General features: G+C 41.3%; 1 protein-coding gene across 3 annotated transcripts in view; it reads left to right on the forward strand.

Moving 5' to 3' along the window:
- The window catches only part of TSC22D1 (TSC22 domain family member 1), a 116848-nt gene that overhangs the window by 55217 nt on the left and 37466 nt on the right, over positions 1–24165 (forward strand). The window contains exon 2 of one of the 3 annotated variants that reach the window (XM_040341285.1): positions 20617–21526. The exons of the other annotated variants lie outside the window; for them this stretch is intronic. Within the exon in view, the coding sequence (XP_040197219.1) occupies positions 20617–20620 (4 nt within the window). The 3' untranslated portion in view covers positions 20621–21526. Of the gene's footprint in view, positions 1–20616; positions 21527–24165 lie in introns of those variants that run through there. 3 annotated transcript variants of the gene reach the window in all.

Genomic DNA, 24165 nt, shown 5'->3' on the forward strand with positions numbered 1-24165 from the left:
CTCCTACTTACGAACGGGAGGCTGCATGGCCACTTTTCGACGGCGGGCACATTCGACTGAACATCGTAAAACTATGTATCTGCCGTTCTGCGCATGCTGTTCCGACTTACGAACATATTCGATTTAAGAACAAACCTACAGTCTCTGGGATTGCCGGTATATCTATTTCTATATAAAAAAAACTGTTCTATTTACCTGCTCTGTGCAGAGGTTTTGCACAGAGGTGGTTTCTTCATGCATAGAATGCATGAAGGTAAAAACACAAAAGTCTTTAGAACCACTTATAAAAATAAATAAGGTTCTTAAAGCAAAGATGGAAGGCTTACTTTACTGCTAGTCCCCCACTCCCCAAATACAGAAAGCTTTAATTGACTGAAAATTCCAGCTCGGCCCTCGCTCCCTACACTTCCAGGCGATGTGGAGTACATCACTGTGCCTTATCTCTGCCTCTTGCCAAAGCTTGGTGTTCAAAGTCCCATGGGAAAATGCTTGAATGGGTTAGATGCGTGGTGAAGACTCGGAAGCAGGGGATTTTTTTTTCACTAAACACAAGTGTAACGGACACATGCATGCTGCCGAGACAGTTATAATCTTCATGCAGGGAGGACTACAAGGAACTGCATGGCTTGTCACAAGTGGATGTACCACAGTGTATTCTGAGCTCAAAGGGTTAATTGGACAAGTTTCTTTTCATTGTTGAATGCTAATGTTCCCTTCGCATAGATAATGAACTCTTCTTTTGTGTGCAGGTAAACAGCCCCCTGTGAGGTGTATGCTGATGGGGATTATGTGTGAGTGATAATTGTTTTAAAGGTTAATTGAATTCTATGTGCCTGGCCAGGAAATGTTAAGTGGGGTGAGGTGCCAAAGCGTCTAGAAACTGGCCAAGTGATTAATTCAAGGAGATGTCATTGTTTCAGGGGGTCTGTGTTGAAGCCCCCTACTGGGAAAAGGGGAGGGCGGAAACTGTCATTGTTCTTGTAACAGTTGTAACCAGATATAAGCAGGTGAAATATGCCAAATAAAGTCAGTCTGCTTGACCCTTCAAACGTAGCACGTCTCGTTTCTTGGAAGGGCGTTCGATGGGATATACCGGCGGTACCTGCATATCGCAGCTTGCCAGGGAAAAGGACGTCTCCAACGGCCGATACCCCTCACTACCAGTGGGTAGCCGTTACAACAAGCTTTTACATTTTTTATTGGGGAGGATGGTGGTGCTGCCTTAAAGTGGTCTTATATTTTCATGGAATAGAAGACCAATTTAGTAATAACGGTTATGATCTTTTACCATAATTTTGTTGATGGTGAAAATCATAAATGCTTCTAGACTATTTAGGGAGATTGATTTATTTGGTTACCAGTACATCCATTTGCATTAAGTTTCTCAAGGCTTACCGCAATCAGAAAAAAACGTAGTTGTAATTGGATATAATTTCTGTGTATTTTCCAAAGATGTATCTTCTGGGAGCGCATCCCTTGAGGACAAGCTGTACTTTACTTTAAGCGCCCTTGAAAACAATGCAGCAACGCTTTGAATAGACCCGTGACTAGTTTTCCTCTGTGATTATAACCCCACCTAGTCATCCTTTTTGGAGTTTCCTCTTGGCTCTGCTCTATTAGCAGCCTATTCTACTTTTACATACAAACAGTTGTGATCCTGCTGTTTAAAAATATATATAATTTGAAAATTGTTTTCAATTGCTCGATTGTTGGAAATAGTTGCAGAAAATAGCTGAGCATTATATGAGCACATCTCTATTCTCTATGAACTTAGTGATATGTTGTTGGAGGGTATATAGACAATGGACTAAATATAATGAATGGACTTTGAGAAATGCTTTTGGGCTCATACATTATTCATCTGCCCTCTGTGGTTTTCCAGCTTCACAGTAAGTTTGCTGCATTGAATGAGTGGTTTCTCTTAACCATCTGCTAAGGTTTGTCACAAAATGATGAATGCGATTTTATTATGCTTTTAAAGAATATTAATACTAGGCAACAGTAAACTTTTTGGCAGTTTATTTCTACAAATGTAGCCATTTCCCTTTGTATTGGTGAAGGGTAAACTTGGATTGGAAAATACTGTTGGTGTTTTGCTGTATGTTTTGGTACTAAAGCCAGATATAGATGTTTTGGATCTTGACCAGTTCAGCAAGGACTGGCTGAGATTTGAACCATCAATGGGCAGGCTGACTGTACACAAATCGATCGATCCATTGATTGACTTGGGTACAACCAGCATGTTGGTTTTCTACATGCTATTGTTCCAGCGGCTATAGCCACTAATCATTGTGTTCAGACCAGGGCTGTGGAGTCGGTAGATAAATGTTCCGACTCCTCAGTTTTATGTACTTCCGACTCTCCGACTCCTCTGTATTAATATGCGAATGTATTTTATACATTCCTTGAGGGAAAGAAACGCAACCTACCACAGGACTACTGGCTGGGAAGCCAACAGTCTACTGTATTGCACAGTTTAAGCAAAAGACAAACACAATGAAAACAATCAAGTGGCTGGATAGTAGCAGCAGGCATAAACATCAGGAACAGGATCTTTACCAGTTCAAAAATACAAACCACATTATTTGGTTGTTTTAGAACAAAAACAAAGCTTATCTGTAGGGTTAGGGTTATCTGTAAAACCTAGAAATGGTTTATATTAATCTTGAAATGTAGTTATAGGCTTAGCAAATGCAAATCAATTCAATGTAGAGTTCTATGGAAGAGAATTGCCTCTGCCAGATCCTCTTTCATAGAGGCTCTTAAGTCAGACTTTATTATTTTTAGGGCTGAAAATAATCTTTCGACACTGACTTGGGTGGGTGGCATTGCAGTAACTATTCTGGCCACATCACTAACGATCTCTGGATAAACAAGGATGGCTTCTTCAACAGTAAGTTTTGATGAGCGATCATACTTTTCAACTTCTTTTAGTGCTTTATAAAACTCCTGTTGGATTTTTTTTATTTGGACACTTACTGGTTCTCTAACATGCGTTCCCTGTAAAAGCAGAACACAACACTATGGAAAGTATAAGTATTGCAGCTCCTAATTGTGCGTTGCGTGCCATATAGTGAAGCACATGAAAAGCATGCTTCTTCACGGTCACTTAACGTGTTCGTTTTGCGGTTACTGCATGCATTGGTCTTTATTCTTACAGTAGAGAAGTCATTAATTATAACTTTTTGTGAATTGGGACATTTAAACTTGCTTTTTTTTTTTTTTAATTCCAATCTAAATTTAGTAGGAGTCGGAGTCGGTGCATTGTTTGCCGACTCCGACTCCAGGTACCCAAAATTTCCTCCGACTCCAACTCCACAGACCTGGTTCAGACTCATAGAGACTGCTCCCAATGGCCCCCCTCAGGAAGAACACAACAGTTCAGTGGAAGGATTCCCCCATCACTGTTGATGGTGGAATCAAGTGTTTTTCTTTCCTGCAACTCGTGGTCATCTATGGTCTGCCTACACTACAAGACGGGATTCTCCCAATGCCATTTGCAAGACTTGGGCCTTGTGCACCTACATGCTTAGCAGCTCCTGTGTGCTGAGTCGTAAAAACCTCTTCTCTGCCCCCCCCCTGGAGCAGCGCGTGTCACGTGCAGTCGCCAATACAAGTGAATAGCTGTACATGGCCATGCTCGTTTCCAGAAATTGGGGTCAAAAAGACCGTTCGTTCTTTTTAAATGTTGATTTAGGTAAAGTGTACTGGGTGGGAGTGCAGGAAGTATTTTGGGGTCTCGGGACTTACAAGTGTGGCCTGCAGCAGTGACTTGGGAGTCTGAAAGAGGCTAAGCAATTGGGTAACTAGACTGGAAACTACCTAGGAAGACCCTAAAAAGTGCATCAAATGAGAGCCAGAGAACATTTTTGAAAAGGATATAGGATAATTCCTCACCAAGAAGTGAGATGGTGGCTGAAATTGTAAATATGTGCTGATCTTGAACAAATTGTATTTAAAAAAAAAAAAAAGCGCCAGATTATTGGAACCAAGGCTTTTTGGAATTTTTTGATGCTCGATGTCCTGGTGCCACGACATCTATGCCAGCATAAAACTGAAGCCCAGAGCAAGTTGGCTTAGTGCATTTTATTGCTAAATGAAAAGGCATTTGAATGTACCCTCTCTGGGGCTACTCAAGCTTCAAGTGGGCAGATCTTTAACAGCATATGGCTAATCCAGTAATTTGGCATCCCTTATTCCTTCTGGGTTTCTAAGGGATGACAAAGCAACACATCTTTTTACAAATACTAACCAGGAGAAATCTAAAAGATGTGAAAAAATCAACTACATGTGTTCCAAATCTATTCCAGAGATCTTTCTGCAATACTTTAAGTCAGTTTCTGGACAAAAGTATGTATAGCGGGGATGGCCCTTTTTTAAATTCGGAAGGTTCAAGTGCTGGTAAATCGTGTATGAAACTGTTCCAAGTATTCTTTATAAATTGAAAACATGCATACATCTACAACTTTTTAAAAAGTTGGAAAACGTATTCCATAGATCTTACTTTAAAACCACCATATTAGCTGAGATTTAATTGATTCTGCCTTCTTATTTCTGCATGTTAATTTTGGGATTCCATCGTGTTACTTTCTCTCTAAATATTTTATATTAAAAGCTTTTCAGTTGAGCTTGCCTAGCAAAGGACTTTGCTTGGGTTGGTAACTGTATTTATACTATCAATACAAAGCCGTATAAAATGAGATTCCAGGCTCCAAGCTAATCCTTCACAGTAAGCAAATATGCTAATGTACGGCTGTCCGGACACAGAAAGAAAGCAGCAGAATAAAGTCTGCTACATTCAGCTTGACATCAGACAGTGCTGTAGTAGAGATCTTTTGTACTGGACTTTTTTGAGTCACCCAGGATGAATGGTGACCTCATTCTGCTTTTACTCAACTCTCTCTTGTTAGGGTTGTTTTGAAGGCTACTATCTGAATGGGGGAGGAATTTTAAATATCTTGGGAGTTTTTCTTTCACATGGTTTTGTATTATGTATACATTGTTTATAAAGTACTCACTTGGTACCAGTGTTTCTTATAGTAACAGTGGACCATGCATGTTGGTAAATGTGAACTTGAAAAAAGGACCGATTTTTGTACCAAAAAAAAAATGTTCAATGATGATTTAAAATGGATGGTACCCATCTGTAGTGGCTGCCTGCTAGCAGTGGTACACTGTCGGTGCATTTTTAATACTTGCTGCAATATAAAATTTGTTTTTCCATAAAGCCATACAGTGGTTGCCTAAAAATAAAAAAAAAAAATAAAAAATAAAAAATAATATTACTTAAACTGGAACCTTCTTCTTTTTTTGTTTTTTTTTTGTTTTTGTTTATCTGCAGTTTTACATTCCTTATCTGTAATGAAAGTACAGTTGGGTACATATATATTTGGACACAGGCACGTGGTTTTTATTTTTTTCACGCATTTACCAAAACCTATTCAAGCTATTGTTCTATAATAGATATGGGCTGAAAGTGCACACGGTCTATGTACATCCAAATCGGAGGAAGGGATAAGCCAGTACAGCTCTTAATAGCCACCACCCCCCCCCTTCTTCAAGGGATCAAAAGTAATTGGACAATTGATTCATTAATTAAGCAGGTAAAAGAGTTGATTGTAAGGCTGGCCAAACATTGTACAATTTCTTCTACAATTTCTTCTACAATTTTTCTTTTAGATTTGCCAAAACCATACAATATGTGGTCACACCTAAACGCTTTCAATTTTGTATGCAATCCGTCAGGCCCTTGCTCTACATAGTTGAAGGTAAATTTTAAAGGAAATTGAACAAGGAAATGTTATAATGTACGGCCTGCTTTAGTGTGGTATTTTGCATTTGGAATCTATTGATATCAACCTTCATCATGCATTCAAAGAGCTGTCCATGCAAGTGAAACGGGCCATTGTAAGACTTCAAAAATGAAACAAACCCATCAGACACAGCAGCAACATTAGGAGTGGCCAAATTGACAGTTTGGTACATTCTGAGGAGAGAAGAACGCACTGGCGAGCTCAGCAGCATAAAAAGGCCTGAACGTCCGCGGAAGAGAACAGTAGTGGATAATCGCAGGATCCTCTCTATGGTGAAGAAAAACCAATTCACAACATCCAAACAAGTGAAGGACACACTCCAGGAGGTGGGCATATCATTGTCAAAGTCTACAATCAAGAGTTCACGCAAATACAGAGGGTTTATCACAAGGTGCAAACCGTAAGCCTGAAGAAAGGAAAAGGTTTCCAGGCAGAGAACAATTAAAGCTTAAATCTCAAACGTCTATAGGAGCTGCACTGTGCATTAGCCCTTAGAGCCAGATAAATAGAAGCTCAGATGCCTGTAAAAGAGCCCTTAGGTGAAAACATTAGCTAGCCTATACTGTATGTAAGTGGTGATACTTTATGCAAGTCAGGACCTTGGCATTGCAAAACTAGTCATGGGTTACAGTAGTGAACCTCCTTTCCTGTTCACATCTGAAATGTGAGCTATATTTAACAAACATGCCAAACTCCTGATGCTGCATAGATTTGCTGCCTCCCTGCTATGTTCCATCATTTCCTCCCATGTGTTGTAAGACATCTGTTGTCCTCCCATGATGTACATGAAGGATAAATGCCATTCCTATGTCTGGTGGTCATATATTCTAATGGTCTGATTTTACTCAGGGTAGTAAGGGAAAGAAAAGTCGACTATAGTGTACGGGTTAGTTGATGAGCTTTATTAACGCCTCTATCCGACAAATCATTTTGTTTTAAACCTGTTGATAGTCTAAACAATGCAAATGGACATCATCGTTCCTGGGGCACAGCTTGCTAAAAACAAAGGCTTCATTTACAATTGTTTGGCTGTCAAACGGATTAAACTTTTCTGAAGATCAAAGGCAGCACAGATAAGATATGCAGATATGGGCATTTTTTTTTTTCTCTGGAATAATGCGGGGTAACTTGATTGGTCCAGCTTTTGTATTTTATTTATTTTCTAGAGTAGTCTTGCAGTCAGATTTTTTTTTTTTTTTTTTTTTTTTTTCCATTTCTTTTTTTTAACACAAAAATATCCTGTTACTCATTTTAATTATTAAAGCGGAGTTCCACTCCTTTTTTCAGTTTATTTAAAAGTCAGCAGCTACAAAAAGTGTAGCTGCTGACTTTTAATAAACACACATTCACCAGTCCTACACAAGTGATGCGGCCGCCCAAGGCCTCGGTTCTCTCCCCCGCCTCTCCTCTGCACGGGCATCACTAGTGTTGGCACCTGGCTGTGACAGCTTGTGGCTTCAGAGCCAGGTGCGCGAGTCGTGCTGAGCTGTCCTGTATGGCCGAGCAATTTTCTGGGACCTGTGATGTGTCCCATAAGATTGCAGAAAGGGAACGGGATATGAGGAGTTGCCTAGGCGATAGAGGTGGGTGCTGGGTACCTGTCAAAGCTAGGTACCCACCCCCCCCCCTACCAAAAAAAATGGCATGTCAGGGGGTCAGGACTCCTCAAAGCGAAAGTTCCACTTTAAGCCATTGGCTCCTGCTGCTTTCAATCAAATCCAGTGACACGGGACGGGGCTGTGTCCTGCCGGACGCAGGATCTGGGAGCGTGCCCCATGGAAAGCGTTTCTCAGTGGGGACACCAATGAAGGAGGGGCCAGGTGCGCTGCTGGGACACCCCAAAAAAGGAGGATCAGGGCCGCTCCTGTACAAAAGCCTTGCACAGAGCAGGTAAGTAAAACATGTTTGTAAAGGTTTTTTTTTTTTGTAAAATAACAATCGCATTAAAGCGCCACACAAAATGCTGCCTTTTTAATACAACTCGTGTTAAACCATGAAAAAAATGCACATTAACATGTGTAGGTATGACCAGAGCCTATATGAAAGGGAACTCCTCATTGGCCAATATAGAGGTTTAGGTGGTGAGTCTGGGCCAGGAAAACTGAGATTCGCATGCATCTCCATCTGCCTATATCTACAGAATCTCCGGATTGTTTTGACTTGAATTTGCACTGACTGTGACCTCTGCTTATACATTGTTCATCACGCTCAGTGTGAATGTTCCAGGATTGTGACAGATTTACTGTGATGCAGGTTTTCTCAATCGGCCAGGTAAAAACAAAAAATGCTCTTAAACGGCAGTGATTGATATCTGTTAAAAAAAAAAAAAAAAAAGTCCATGTTGGGGCTCTCTCTCCGTAGAACTCGTAGGCCAACACTTCCATGTTCATCCCCCTTTTTTCTTTTCTTTTTTTTTTTTTCATTCTAAAGAACATTTTATAATTTTTTAAAAGTAGTTCCCATTATTGCTGATTATTAATGTAATATGAAGCGCGGTTATAATGGTCTGCCTAGTGCAGACTGACAAAAGATGGCGAAGTAAATAGTCATTTTCCATCTATTATTAGATACACTTTGAACATCTTGAGACTCAGTAGTTTAATAGGTGCTCAAGCACTCTACCTGTAAATTACTCTAATTATAGTTCTGTTCAACATAAGAGCTTCTAAAAACTCCTAGAAAATGTCACTTTAATAGCAGTGAGGTCCAGCGTCTGCTTTCCTCTTGACACATCCAGGTCATGTCCTGTGGTTTGATTGCTGGGCAGAATACTCAACATTTACCAACACCACTCACTTTGTAGTAGCCATTGTTTTCATAGCTTTTCCTGTAAAGCAATGTGTATTGCTTTTGTGTGTATATATACCTTCTTACGCTCAGGATTAAACCTACAATTGCTCTAAATGTTTTTAGTAGGATTACATGAATGATTGCACGGATTTCATATGTAATATTTCGACCCAGCATTAACTCAGGGGTCGACAAATCCCTGGCGCCAGGTCGCCATTGGTGACTAGAAATAGGGTCCTGGCGACTTGGCTTGGAAGGGGGGGCAAAAAAATTTTTTTTTTTTTTGAGCTGGCACCATCTGGTGGTGAGCCATTGGTATTACAAGTTATTACCACCAGATGTGTAAGCTGGCGCCATCTGGTGGTGGCCGTTGGTATTAAAAGTTAAGCATTACAAGTTAAACAGCAATTCTAATGTCATTTTTCACTATTTTCACTGCAATCTTCTTCCCTCTAATTAGAACCCCCAAACATTATATATATTTTTTATCCTAACACCCTAGAGAATAAAATGACGATCGTTGCAATACTTTCTGTCACGCCGTATTTGCGCAGCGGTCTTGCAAGCGCACTTTTTTGGGGACAAAATTACACTTTTTTTAATAAAAAAATAAGACAACAGTAAAGTTATCCCCATTTTTTTTAATATTATGAAAGATAATGTTATGCCGAGTAAATTCATACCCAACATGTCACGCTTCAAAATTACGTCCGCTCGTGGAATGGCGTCAAACTTTTACCCTTTAAACATTGCCTATGGAGATTTTAAAAAAACTCTACAGGTTGCATGTTTTGAGTTAGAGGAGGTCTAGGGCTAAAATTATTGCTCTCACTCTACCAATCGCGGCGATACCTTACATGTGTGGTTTGAACACCGTTTACATATGCGGTCGCTGCTCATGTATGTGTTCGCTTCTGCGCGCAAGCTCGTCGGGACGGGGCGCGTTTTCTGGCTCCTAAGTTTTTTAGCTGGCTCCTAGATTCCAAGCAAATTTGTCAACCCCTGCATTAACTCTTGCCTCCCTTTTTTCATAGTACCAGTCTACCTTTTTTTTAATTGATCTTAAACTTTAAAAAAAGCTTTTCTTTAAAATTATTCATTTTCTTCTGCTTAGGTTGCTCTCTAGTTTGATGAAGCCCCATCTATATCTCCACCTGTCTGCCAGGGTCTCCTTAGCACACGAACTGTTTATGTGTGTTTCTGGCCAGTGCTGTGTGTATCCATAGACAGTCACCCAAAGTGCCCAGCAAATCGCATCACTGCTCCCAATGGAAGTAGAAACCTATCGCTGCAGTACTCGCCTCTAGAACCTGGAAGCAGTACAGATACTGAAGGACCCGGCAGGAGTGACTGCTGCTTGTTTGGAGGGAGAGGAGCATAGAAACTAAGGGGTGTGTGTTTTTTTTTTTTTTTTTTTTTTTTCCTTCGTGCAGAAAATGCATTAAGGTAAAAATAGTTTGGCATTCAATACTGCTTTTAACTTCTTTATGAAACACCAACACACTAACTGCATGCCCCTCCTTTTTCAACCAGCTCCTCCGATTGTTGAAGCCCGAACTACAGCTATTATAAATTCCATTCTGCAGAGCCATTGTCTTCTGCCTGCTGGGAGAATACAGTGGCTGCCTGCTGGGAGAATACAGTGGCCATGTCAGCCACTTGCAATAATCGCATGTAATGCCTCGTACACACAACCGGTTTTCCCGACAGGAAAACTGCCATGAGAGCTTTTGGACGGGAATCCCGACTGTGTGTATGCTCCAGCGCAGTTTTTCCGACCGGAAAACTGTGGAGAAAAAAAAGAACATGTTTTCTTTTTTCCCCGTTGGGATTCCCAGCGGACTTTTTCTCATCACGTGGATGCTTTTCCGAGGGGGGGGGGGGGGACACGCATGCTCAGAATAAAGTATGAGACGTGGAACGCTTGTTCTGGTAAAACGAGCGCTCAGAATGGAGATGGCACATTCGTCACGCTGTAACGGACTGAAAAGCGTTAATCGTCTCTCTCCAAACTTTTACTAACACGAGAATCGGCAAAAGCAGCCCAAAGGGTGGCGGCGTTTGAATGGAACTTCCCCTTTTATAATCCTGTCGTACGTGGTGTACGTCGTCACGCTTTGGACTGGCGGTATTTGGCCTGAATGTGTGTATGCAAGGCAGGCTTGAGAGGAATCTCGTTGGGAAAATTTTGTTTTTCCCTGCCGAGAAACAATCGTGTGTACGAGGCATAAGAAATCCAGCAGGCTGGTTGTACCCAAGTTGATCGATTAAACTTGGGCACATTCAGCCTGCCCGTACATGATTCGAGATGATGCCAAGATTCAAACTGTCTATGGCTGGCTTAGGAGAGTTAACTGAAAGAAGTTTTTTCTCTGGTGGGTGCAAAAGATAAGCACGTGATGCTTTTGGATTTAGCAGGATTTGTTTTTGATGCATTCAACACTGGACCGAACATAACTGTGCTCAGAAATCATTGACTGCTGGACTTTCTTTTTAGACGCTCCATGGCGTTTTCAGTGAAGTTCGGCAGCAACTGTTTAGCTTGTGTCCACATTTCCACAGCTTTTTCAACAAGCATTCAATATTAAAGTAAAAATAGAACTCGATTGGACCAGCCCACAAGGATCAATCGCACCACATTCTCATTATACACATGTGAGTAAGGCTTGGTTCACACTGGTGCGATGCAGGAACCACCGCGATTCCTGTGCAGGTTCCTGCATCGCATCTGACTCGCAGAAACGCAGTGCGAACTGTGGAAACAGAACGCAAAGGTCTGAACACCTGTGCGATCCAATTCCAGCACAAACAAAATAAAGGGTCCTGTACCATTTTGGTCCAAGTGTGACGAGAGTTCAGCCATTCAAACTGAATTCGCACTGCACAGACCTTGCATGTGAATTGCATTTGATGTCTGGGATCGCACCAGTGCGAGTCCAGCCTTATAGTAAATTGTCACTGGGACTTTTCAGGTGCCAAATCAATAAATCGCCCTCATCTCTCAGTAATCCGTTAATGTAATAAAGTTGTTTTGCTGCATTATTGGCTAACTGGTGGGCACACTACTGCATTACCCATGTAAAAGTAATTGGTTTTAACTCTGAACGGTAAGAGGAAAAACTGTTTTTATGGATTTTTGTAGCACAGTAAAAGAACCTGTGTGGTCTATTGATTTAGCACCTGAGAAGTCCCAGTACTTAGTTACTTATTGTTGCTCTCAGTGGAGATACAAATTAAGAACCTGTTCATTTTTATTCCTTTTACATGCTGCACAGGTAGAACAATTTTCTATTGTTGCATTCTAGTATTTGTAGCTGCTGATCCAGCGCTGTGCACGAGAGCAGCATTACTGCTCAGTCTCCTCACTGGATCAGACACGGCAGCGAGAGCCATTGGCTCCTGCTGTCAATGGCAGCAAGTGGAGCAGGGGCGGGGCTAAGCCTCACTGTGTGTCAATAGACACAAACATTCATACCAAGGGAGAAGAGGAGGATTAGGGCTGCTGTAAAAAGGCAATTGAAAGTGTTGCTAAACCCACAACCATAAAATCAGTCTGTATCTGCAGTAAAGCATGCTTGTTATACTCACTGTGGAACCTAAGGGGTTAATTTGCACAATGTGTAAAAAGGCTGTTTGATTCTGTTTTCTCTGATCCTCCCCTTCTTCTACAGTCCCCAATCCATCTCCTGCTAGTACAGAGCCTTGGGGGCACTCTGCACATGTTCGGTTTGGTGTGTATTGCTAGAAAGTTTTTTTTCTTTTCTTGGGAGAGAGCATGTGATCGGAACAGGACTTATCAGCAGTTCATATTTACTAAAATAATTACATTTCCATGTTCTGTATACTGTGGGAGACCAGATATAGTCAATGCAGGGTTATGGGTTTAGTCACCCTTTAAGTTTTTTGAAGTTGATTAGCATCAGAGCCATAAGACAAAAATCTTTCTACTAGCTTTGTAAATCTTTCTGAGTGTTCAAATATAACCTATTACAGGGCTCGACAAATCCAGGTCGCCATGGCGACTAGAAATGGTGTCCTGGCGAGTGGGGTCTTGGCTGGGAAGGTGGACATGGCCCAGGCCTCGTAGGCCTTCCAGACACAGAACTGCCCGTCGCTGTGATCATTTTGGAATGCGATTAGCGGCGTCAGCGGGGATGGAGCAGTAAGAGAGCAGTGCGGCAGCCACTTGTTTTTTTTAGATTTTTTTTCCCATAGGACCGACGCTCCGCAGACTAGGCCGAAGGTGCGGCCTCGCCTCAAACATCCTGCCTGCCGCTCGCCGCGATCCTGGGAAAAGGCCGCGAGTGACATCTGGCCTTTTCCCAGGATCTCAGTGGACTAGGCCAAAGCCGCGGCCTCACCTAAAAACTTGGGACCAAAAACGGCTTTAAAACCAGCACTCGTGGCTCTCAAACATATATAAACTAGATACCAGAAAAAACGCAGGACCGGCGCGGTGTCCTTCGCTGATTTTTTGGGGGGCTAAGATCGCCCAAGCTCTAGAGGTCATCCCCTGCTTGCCGGCATGTCGGGCACACAGCAAAAGTTTTTTTTTTTTAATTGGATGAATTTATAAATCTTCTCTTTATTTTTTTTTATTTTTTTTTTTTAATTGCTTTATCATATTCTATATTTTCCCATAGTAGGCTTGCTGAGCCTAGTAGTCCTTAAAACTTATTATTGCATATTTAATTTTCCTAGTGCAGCATTGACGTGGATACTGTCAATGTAATATGAGCCCTGCCGTGCGTATGAGCATGGCGCGCAGCCCTCTGCATAAATTGTCCAATACTTGAGAAATACCTGAAATGCATCACCGCCCGCCCCTATGTGCAGCCTTCTTCACAAGGACAATATATGACGTAGACGTTGAATCTGACGGATCCCCCTGGGGCGCTTTGCAGGCGCTATTGTGCTAAAAATAGCGCCTGCAAAGCTCCCTGAAACAGCCGCTGCTGTCTTTCCAGTGTGAAACCCCGAAGGCTTTCACACTGGAGCAGTGCGCTGGCAGGACGGTAAAAAAAGTCCTTTGATGCGCTGTAGGAGTGGTGAATACACCGCTCCTAAAGTGCCCCTGCCCATTGAAATCAATGAGGCGGTCGTGGCGATTTGTGGGCTGTTTTAACCCTTTTCTGGCCGCTAGCAGGAGTTAAAAACGACGGTAAACTTTACCGCCTGCGACGCCCCAGTGTGAAAGTACACTAATACTAAAAAAAAAAACTGGCTCCTAACTTTTTTAGCTGGCTCCTAGATTCAAACTAATTTTGTCAAAACCTGACCTTTTAACCATTTCTAGTTGAAGTTTGCAGGGCAATTATAGTATAAATTGGGCAATTTCTTAAATGAGACACCCAGGGCAATTTGTCTGCACTTTTTGTTCTGCTTTTGGATCTCTGGGATGTTTTTGCACCCCGCACTTTATTTTCTTTATGACAACAATACCATGCACTGGGGTTATTCAGATTTGCTTGTGTGACACTAATTAATTGTACCAGATTTAGAAATGAATAGACCAGATATGAGATTGGCTCTTGTAAATGTTTCAGACTTGCTGCTGTTCCGTAAAATACCTCCAAGCTCGTGAACAGCCACAAAATAAATGTAGTCTGCAACCTGCATGTGTCCACTAGATGTCGCCTTGTGCATGAAATGTTTCTGATGATAAATGAGGTGCTTCTGCCACCTTTTGGACATTCTGAGAATTGAATGGGATAAACTGTAGACTGTGCAGTAACAGCAAAACTTCAGCTGAATGGATTTGCATAAAAAATGTAAGAGTGCTGCTGCTCCAATATAATCAGGTAGAGATTTTATCTGTGTTGTTGCAAATTTTCTGTTGGGCAACACAGTAAATCTTGGAAGCGAACTTCTAGTTATATAGAAAACCTTGAATCTATTTTTGCTTTTCCCAAAGGATAAGTTCACCTTTTAGTAATATGGTACACGTTATACCTATTTTTAGGGTGTAGCATAGTACTAGAGCAGCAGCTTTGCATACCCCCTGATCCCCCCCATTGTGACAGAAAATGGGGAAACTTTTGCCATTTTAAAAACTCAGCGTGGCGGCTTGTAGGGTGCTGGTGAATGTTCTTGTAGTTTACTGATTCCTACTGGACTTTAACTATCTGTTCATATGGGAGTTATGGGCAGACGGTTGTATCGGAAATCTGCAAGAGCCTGACATTGTATCTGTAATCTGATCGCGGGTGCATGCTCTGCAGGCTCCAAAGAAAAAAAAAGTAAATGCATTTTTTTTTTTTTTTACTGGCAAAAAGTTTTTCCTAATTTATCAAAATCCAATATAGCAGTCTCCTTATCTTTTTTACAAGCGCGCTCACACAAATTGGGACATGCAGGGAGAGGCACAAATAACCATAGCCGCATGCTTCTGCCCCGATCCTCCTCTTCTGAGGTATGCCAGCGGTGCGCCTGGCTCCTCCCTTGCATCGAGTTCCCCCCTTGGGGACCCGCATTCCAAAGGAACACTCGTGCGTGCGCGATCCCGTGTCCTGCTGAGTCCCTTTGACTCAGCAAGACAGGCTTCCGTGTCACTGGGAAAAAAAAAAAATCACAATAGGCGTATATTGATTGATTTGCGCAATAGTTATCGCGTCTACAATTTATGGGATGGATTTAGGGGACTTGTAATGGCGGCGGTCTGTGATTTTTAGCGGGACTTTGACATTACAGCAGACAAATCTGACCTAAAACTACACTTTTTGGGCACCAGTGACATTATTGCATTGATCAGTGCTATAAAAAAATGAACTGATCAATGTAAAAAGGACACTGGCAGGGAAGGGTTTTGGGTGTTTCCTGGGTGTGTTCTAACTGTATGGGGGATGGGAACATGACAGATCTCTTTTTTTGATCACTGCAAACGGTAGATCTCTGCCATGTCACTAGGCAGAACAAGGAATCGCCTTGTTTTACATAAGCAGCTCCCTGTTCTGCCTCTCCTCAAACGCGATCGTGGGTCGCTAGCAGACATACAGTCCGGGCATGCTCCCGCCTGATATCCTCTCACAGACCGACATACAGGTACGTCGATTCATGCAGGAGAGCCGACCTGCCGCAGTATATCTGTGTGAGCTGGTCGTCTAGTGGTTAAAAAAAATATATGCACACATACACATTTTATGTAATATCTGTAACTTAAATATTTTTCATATATTTCTAATAATTGTAACTTCAGCTGCTGATATACAGTATCGCACAAAAGTGAGTCCACCCCTCACATTTTTTTAATATATATCAGTCTGTCGGTGCTCAGACCATATGCCCCACATTGCATTAAATTGGTCTGCATGGCTGTGTTCCCAGAAGGAGGCCTCTTCTAAAGATGATGCACAAGAAAGCCCGCAAATAGTTTGCGGAAGACAAGCAGACTAAGGACATGGATTACTGGAACCATGTCCTGTGGTCTGAGGAGACCAAGATAAACGTATTTGGTTCAGATGTGTCAAGCGTGTGTGGTGGAAACCAGGTGAGGAGTACAAAGACAAGTGTGTCTTGCCTACAGTCAAGCATGGTGGTGGGAATGTCATGGTCTGGGGCTGCCTAAAAGCTGCCGGCACTGGGGAGCTACCGTTCATTGAGGGAACCATGAATGCCAACATATACTGTGACATTCTAAAGCAGAGCATGATCCCCTCCCTACGGAGACTGGGCCGCAAGGCAGTATTCCAATATAACGACCCCAAACGCACCTTCATGATGACCACTGCCTTGCTAAAGAAGCTGAGGGTAAAGGTGATGGACTGGCCAAGCATCTCCAGACCTAAACCCTATTGAGCATCTGTGGGGCATCATCAAATCAAAGGTAGAGAAGCGCAAGGTCTCTAACATCCCCTAGCTCTGTGATGTCATCATGGAGGAGTGGAAGAGGAATCCAGTGGCAACCTGTGAAGCTCTGGTGAACTCCATGCCCAAGAGGGTTAGGACAATGCTGGAAAATAATGGTGGCCACACACAATATTGACACTTTGGACCCAATTTGGACATTTTCACTTAGGGGTGTACTCACTTTTGTTGCCAACGGTTAAGACATTAATGGCTGTGTGTTGAGTTATTTTGAGGCAACAGCAAATTTACACTGTTATAGAAGCTGTACACTCACTACTTTACATTGTAGCAAAGTGTCATTTCTTCAGTGTTGTCACATGAAAAGATATAATAAAATATTTACACAAATGTGAGGGGTGTACTCACTTTTGTGAGCTACTGTATCTACCTTTTTTTTTTTTTTTTCAAGCAGTACTTTTTTTTTACTGAAGATAAACTTCACTTTTTCATGATTCTGTTTAGTTTTGATTTGGCCAGGCTTGAAAAGATACTTCTACATTTAAGCCTTGTAGGCTAAAGAAGTGAAGACATTCAAAGTTGGCCCCATTCACAACTGTATATTATGTGCGTTTTATTTTTTATTGTTCTCAGGTGTGATAAAAATCTTACTTGCCACATCTTTTGAAATGTTTTCATGAAAATGTACATTGTATAGAGTTTAATGGCAATGCATCTAAAACGCACTACACAGATGTGAACTAGTTCTTACCTACCAGATGTTTCTTATAGCAGCCTATTGATTGATTCCGTTTTTACATTTTGAATCCGTTAGGAAATGTAAAGCTTGCATCAGTTTGCCAACATATTAATTTCTAGTATAGGTCATTTATAACGTGTTCTTAAAAGAAATGTCTAACAACGAAACCTAAATTACCATTCTTCCTTCATATAACTTTTGAAAAAGGAAGGTAATTCTTCCAGTTTGTCTGTCATAGTACACTGGAATGGTAAAGGTGTGTATGTAGTTGCTGTGTAGTTTTGGGTGGTGTACAGTAAGGGTCATCGTGGATATTGCTTTTAATGAAATGTAGTAATACTTACTTTTGTCCACTATGTGGCAGCATTGTTCTATCATTACAATTCTATCTGCACTTACCAACTAGCATTTTATCTACGGTTTTTACAAAGGGTTTTCCTCAATTAAACCTGAAATCGGATTTGTCACCTAAAAAAAGATTTCCACATACAATCGAGCAGACTGTCTGTCCTATTTATTTTTTTACCAATGTTGTTAATTTTATTATTGGCAGAAGAGTGTTTTGTACCACGGTAACTATTCAATGGTAATTGATTAATACGGAAAGTTTGCAGTTTGCGTGATGACCTTTTATTGGCTTAATAAAGGATGCAAGTTTTTAGGATAAATCAGAAGTGATTTAGTGAAATTATCTTGAAAGCATATTTAGGGTCCATGCACACTGAGATAAAACATGCTGCTTCTAGAGGAGTTTAGCATTTTACCTGTAGAAGCAGCTCAATGTTGTCCTCTATGTCCATGTACATTAGGACATTTAGAGGCAATCTTTAACCACTTGACCTCCGGAAGATTTATCTCCTTCATGACCAGGCCATTTTTTGCGATGCAACACTGCGTTACTTTAACTGACATTTGTGCGGTCATGCAACACTGTATCCAAATAAAATTTGATCCCCTCCCCACACAAATAGAGCTTACTTTTGGTGCTATTTGAACCGCACAAGTGTGTTTTTTTTTGTTTTTTTAATTGCGCTATAAACAAAAAATAGCTATCTGTTGTAAAACCTATCCAATGAAAAATGTAAAATCGAAATATAGGCCAATATGTATTCTGCTACATGTTTATGGTAAAAAAAAAAAAAAAATCCCAATAACCGTATATTGATTGGTGTACACAAATGTTTTCCATCGTCTACAAACCATGGAATATATTTATGAATTTTTTAAATTATTTTATACTAGTAATGGCAGCGATCAGTGACTTGTAGCAGGACTGCGATATTGCAGTGGAAAATTGGATAGCGACACTTCGAGGGAGCCAGTGACGCACATGCAGTGATCAGTGCTAAAAATATGCACTGTCCCTGTACTGACACTGGCTGGGAAGGGGTTAAACATCTAGAATGATCTAAAGGTTAACTGTGTGCCTAGCCTGTTTTTTTTTTTTTTTTTTTTATACAGTCTGCCTCTTTTACTAGGGGAATAGATGGGTTCTAGTCCCTGTTTTTGTCCCGTCCCCCCCCCCCCCTTCCCGTCAGAACGGCGATCTGCCTTGTTTACATAGGTAGATTCCTGTTCTGTGTTTACCCATGATCAGCAGGTAGAGCTGCACGATTCTGGGAAAAATGAGAATCGCGATTCTTTTGCATAAAATGAAGATCACGATTTAACTAAATGTAAAAATCGGAGGTGTTCTGTCACATTAGCAAGCATGTGAGGTCAGCAGGTTTGCTGCTGCTTTTAAAATTTAACATGTAAACAGTCTGTTGGATTTACATATACTGTATTTAAGCACATAAGCTCAGTTTTGTGTTGAAAATAACTGAAATCTAAAACTCTGTTGGGTGTAACAAGATGTCCGCTTGCCCCCTTCTCACTAACATTACTGTGCAGGAGTGTGGGGTGGAGCAAGATGGCGGCGACGAATCATCACTTCCTGATGAGACGGCCGCCGCCGGGTGTACCAAGATGGCTGCCACTCCGGAGCTAGGCCGAAGCCAGGGATTCTTCCTATGGCCGCACACGAGTAGTGGTACCGCTCGATCGGCGCCATTTGCGTTCCATGCTGGATCCGAAAATCGCGTGTCATTCAGCCTGGAGATCGCGATTAATCGTGCAGCTCTATCGGCAGGTGTCGGAGGACATAGAGTGCCCAGCACCCACAGATAAGATTCTGTAAATGTTAGCTCAGAATTAACCCTTCTGGATTACATTTTTGAGCCAAGTTTTCTGGCAGAAAAAAATGCTAATCGCTCCTGAAACGCCTGTATCAAAACGCTCTATATGAGCCCAGTTTGCATGGATCCTAAACAACTTATGTTGGCCAAAAAAGGGCCTTAAACTCCAACTTTTTGTATGTTATTAGTAGGATAACTGTTGTCCATATTCACATATTTTCATGGTAGTGTTTGATTGGTAGATTAATATATTGCATCAAAAATCTAATTTGCAAACTGTTTGACATGAAATAAAGTAATTTTGACAAGTAATCTTTAGACTTGAGAGTTTGGATGTTAAGGTTGTTCGGTGGACAGACGGCATTTCTGAGAAGCTTTTGGTCTTATGACTTCACCCAGAATATTTCTCACCCTTGTGTGGTTGCTCGGAAGGTGCTGATTTCGCTTTGGGTAGCAGGGGATGTTGGAGTGGCACACTGTTGAAATAGTTCTTTCCATTGATCAGAGTAAAGCCAGGACAGCTATCGGCACCTGTCACAACACTGCTGTTTGACTTGAAGTGTCGGAATGTATGGTAGTCGTATGTCTGTTGCCATGCTTACATTGACCTAGAAATTTGTGATCACCATACTACTTTCAGGTCTATGTCAGTACATTAGATCACTATGTCAGCCAGGCAGATGGCATTTTTGGAAGGGGAGCTTGGCAATGACAGCCTCTTTATTCCAAGGAAAAGAGTCATGTGGTAGATATAGGGCTGCTATTGCTAACGGTCTCCTGGAAATGGCTCCTTGTTATGCTGACCTACTGGCTTCAGAACTTGCAGATCAGTACAGTAGAGTAATGTCCAAAGCCCCTGGCTGTATACTTATTCCTAGTTCCAGACCCTCAGGTATTGTAGCCAGGTGGAATTGTCATCCGTGGTAGCTGTCGTGGTCTCTCCTGGCAGATTTGCTGTAAGTGTACAATCAGTCCGAATCCGCATTAGGTGACAACACAGACATGGCTTTTCCAAGGTATTCTGCTTATTCCTGCTCCTCTGTTGCCAGGAAATTCCGCAAGTAAAAGGGGGTTATTTGTATAGAGTAATTATTTTCTTTATTGGAATAATGACTTTGTGATCGTTGTCTTGTGCTGTCATGTTCATGAAACGTTTAACTGCTAAATGTATTTTATAGATAATAGTCATTTGCTAATTATGTCTTGTTTTTTTTTTTCTGTTTTTATCTCCCCCCCTCAACATTGGAAATGTGAAATTGCCGTGGACTTCTTCTTCTCCTTTTGGCTGGTTTAGGTAAGAAGCTTTATATGTGTGTTGTATAAATTAATTGATGCTTAGAGAATGAGGTGCTATAAATATATATTATATACTTTTTGTTATTCTACTAATTCACACTTTGAATTTCATAGACTTACAACATCGCTTACATAAAAACTCCACCCTTGGTCTTTGCAGACATTTGGAGTGGCTGGGCATCTGTGTTTTAGGAAAGATAAAACCATCACGTTATTTTTGAATATCTTTTTATACAACCCCAATTCCAAAAATGTTGTGGTGCTGCGTAAAATCGACATAAAACAGAATGCAGTGATTTGTAAATCCTATAAACCTGTTGTCCACAAAAGAAATTAAAATGTGTAAGCTGAGAAAAAGTACCATTTAAAAAAAAAAAAAAAAAAACGGTGGTAATGAAATGAATGGCAGCAACATGTCTCAAAGTTGGGACAAGGCAACAAAAATCTGGCAGGTTAAGTGCTACTAATGAGGAAGAGCTGGAGAAATTCAGTAACATGAGTAGGTATAAAAAGAGCATCTTAAAAAGTTAGTGTCTCAGCAGTAAAGATGGGAAGAGGTTCACCAATCTGTGGAAAGATGCGTCTACAAATTGTCGAACAATTTCAAAATAATCCTCAATGTAAAATTGCTATCTACAGCGCATATTAGAGCTGCACGATTAATCGTTAAATCTTTATCACGATTTTAACCGTTTCCCGACCAGCCGTCATAATGTGGCGAGGTGGCTCATTCCTGCAAATCGCCTTAGCTGTACGTCTGCACGCAAACTCTTTTGTGGGCGCATGCACCGCTGGAGGTGCACGTTCGCTCCTATTGGCCAGCAGGAGAGCCAATAAGCAAGTCCGGCGGACTCTGTCTGCCTGCCACTCGCATTCGTTCCCTGCAGTGACAGAACGGGGATCTGCCTGTGTAAACAAGGCAGATCTCTGTTCTGACGGGAGATCACACAGATCCAGTCTTTCTGCTATGCAGGAAGATGATCTGTGTTTTCCCAGTTCCCCATACAGTTGGAACACATTGAACCCATTGATTGCCCCCTGATGTTAACCCCTTCCCTGCCAGTGTCATTGGTACAATAACGGTGCATGTTTTTAGCACTGGTTACTGTAATATCACTGGTTCCCAAAAAAGTGTCAATGTCAGGTCTGTCCACGACAATGTCGCAGTCCCACCAAAAATGTACTAATAATTAAAAATGTACTTTACAATTACTATATATAAAAAAAAAGATAATAAAAATGCCATAAATCTATCCCCTATTTTGTAGATGCGATAACTTTTGCGCAAACCAATCTATGCGCTTATTGCCATTGTTTGTGATACAGCACTGCCTCTTTTTAACTGACAATTGCGCGGTTAGGTGACGCTGTAACCAAACAAAATTAATGTCCCTTTTTACCCACAAATATAGCTTTCTTTTGGTGGTCTTTGATCACCTCCTGTGGTTTTTATTTTTTGCGCTATAAATATAAAATATCTACTTTCTGCTATAATACATATCCAAAAAATATATATGGGGGAAAATTTTTTTTTATCAGTTTAGGCAAATTCTATATATTTTTGTTTAAAAAATCACAATAGGCGCATATTGATTATTTTTTGCAAAAGTTATCGTGCCTACAAACTACGGGATAGTTTTAGGGACTTTTTATTTTGTTTTTACTGGTAATGGCGTGATCTGCGATTTTTAGTGGGACGGCGACATTGCGTTGGACAAATCTGACCCCAAACGACACTTTTGGGGACCAGTGACATTATTACATTACATTATTACATTGATTAGTGCTATAAAAATGCACTGATCAAAAATTACACTGACAGGGGCCAACTGTGTTCTAACTGTAGGGGAAATGGGCTCACTGGGACATGACAGAGATCACTGTTCCCGATCACTGGGAACAGAAGACCTCTGACATGTCATTAGGCAGAATGGGGAAATGACTTGTTTACACCGGAAATTCCCTGTTCTGCCTCCGCACACATCGATACCGAGTCGCCCGCGGACATGGAGTCCGAGGGACCCACGGGCACATGTGTGCTATCCTCCTTGCACGGACCAACGTACAGGTATGTCAGCTGGACAGTAAGTGGTTTTAAAGTGGTACGTTTTCTTAGTTAACCACTTCAATACAGGGAGCTTTCACCCCCTTCCTTCCCATGCCAATTTTCAGCTTTCCATACACTCGCACTTTGAATTTAATTTTTTGCAAAATAATGGAAAAAAGCAAAAATGTAGATTTTTTTTTTTTTTTCTACTTTGTTTCAAAAGAAATCAAATGTTCTCATAAATTTAGGCCAGAATGTATTCTGCTACGTGTCTCAGTAGTAAAATATCCTGATAAGTGTATGATGGATTTGTGTGATCACGGGCAGATGTGCGCAGATGATAACTGGGTCAGGTGTTTTTACTGTTTGGGGACACTGGGCCAGTGATTGGTGTGTAAAAAGCTGAAAAAACGTCTCATACTCGCTGATCAACGGCCAGCTGCAGAGATCGGCTCTCCTTCTAACGCGGAGCACGTCGGTGAAAAGGAGAGCTGATCGCCTAGCAACCGGCTCTCTATTTACATCACATGATGGCTGTGATTGGACACAGTCATCATGTGATCAGGAGGGCCAATCACAGAGCCCTACTGCCAATCTAAGATGCTGCGTGTCCGAGTGACGCGATCGGATCGGGATCGTGCGGCTGCGTAGCCGCGTGATCTTACTCCATCTGAGTGACTGTCAGGAACATCCACCCAGGAGGAAGCACCCGGCCGTTGATGTGCAGTGTCCGGGTGGGAAGTGGTTAAACATTTGATATGTTTTCTATTTTCTAGTGTGAATAAAATATTGGTTTATGAGATTAGCAAATCACTTTATTCTGTTTTTATGCAGATGCTACACGGTCAACTTTTTGGGACTTGGGGTTGTACATTAGTAAATGAAAGCCTGACCATTCAGTTTTATTACTGCTTACTGTGCTGCTTCATTTATGAATGGTCACACTTCAGTAGTGGATCTCGCCAGGAAAAGAACACTAAACATCTTGCAAGTAAATTAAGTGGACCTTTGTCTTTACTATACAAAGGAATTGGAATACCAGGATCAATAATCCCCCTGATGGCACTTCCCCTGGCCCTAAGCACAGATGGGGGAAGTAAGAGCGGGATGTTTAAATGTGTGGTTCCCGCTACCAAGTCCACACTGTTCCATGTCTAGACAAAGCACAGATGTTTGCATTAGTGTCACCACCTTTGGGCTTGTGTTGATGGCATCTGCTTAAGATGCTTCTGAGATCATGGAGAATTCATTGACAGGATTTCACCTGCAGATTCCATCTATTTACTTGCATTTGACCTGTTTCAAGAGGCTTTTGCATTTCCATAGACTTTTATACAGGGAGTGCAGAATTATTAGGCATGTTGTATTTTTGAGGATTAATTGTATTATTGAACAACAACCACATGTTCTCAATGAACCCAAAAAACTCATTAATATCAAAGCTGAATATTTTTGGAAGTAGTTTTTAGTTTGTTTTTAGTTTTAGCTATTTTAGGGGGA

This window comes from Rana temporaria, chromosome 2 (assembly GCF_905171775.1).
Source record: "Rana temporaria chromosome 2, aRanTem1.1, whole genome shotgun sequence".
NCBI lineage: Eukaryota > Metazoa > Chordata > Amphibia > Anura > Ranidae > Rana > Rana temporaria.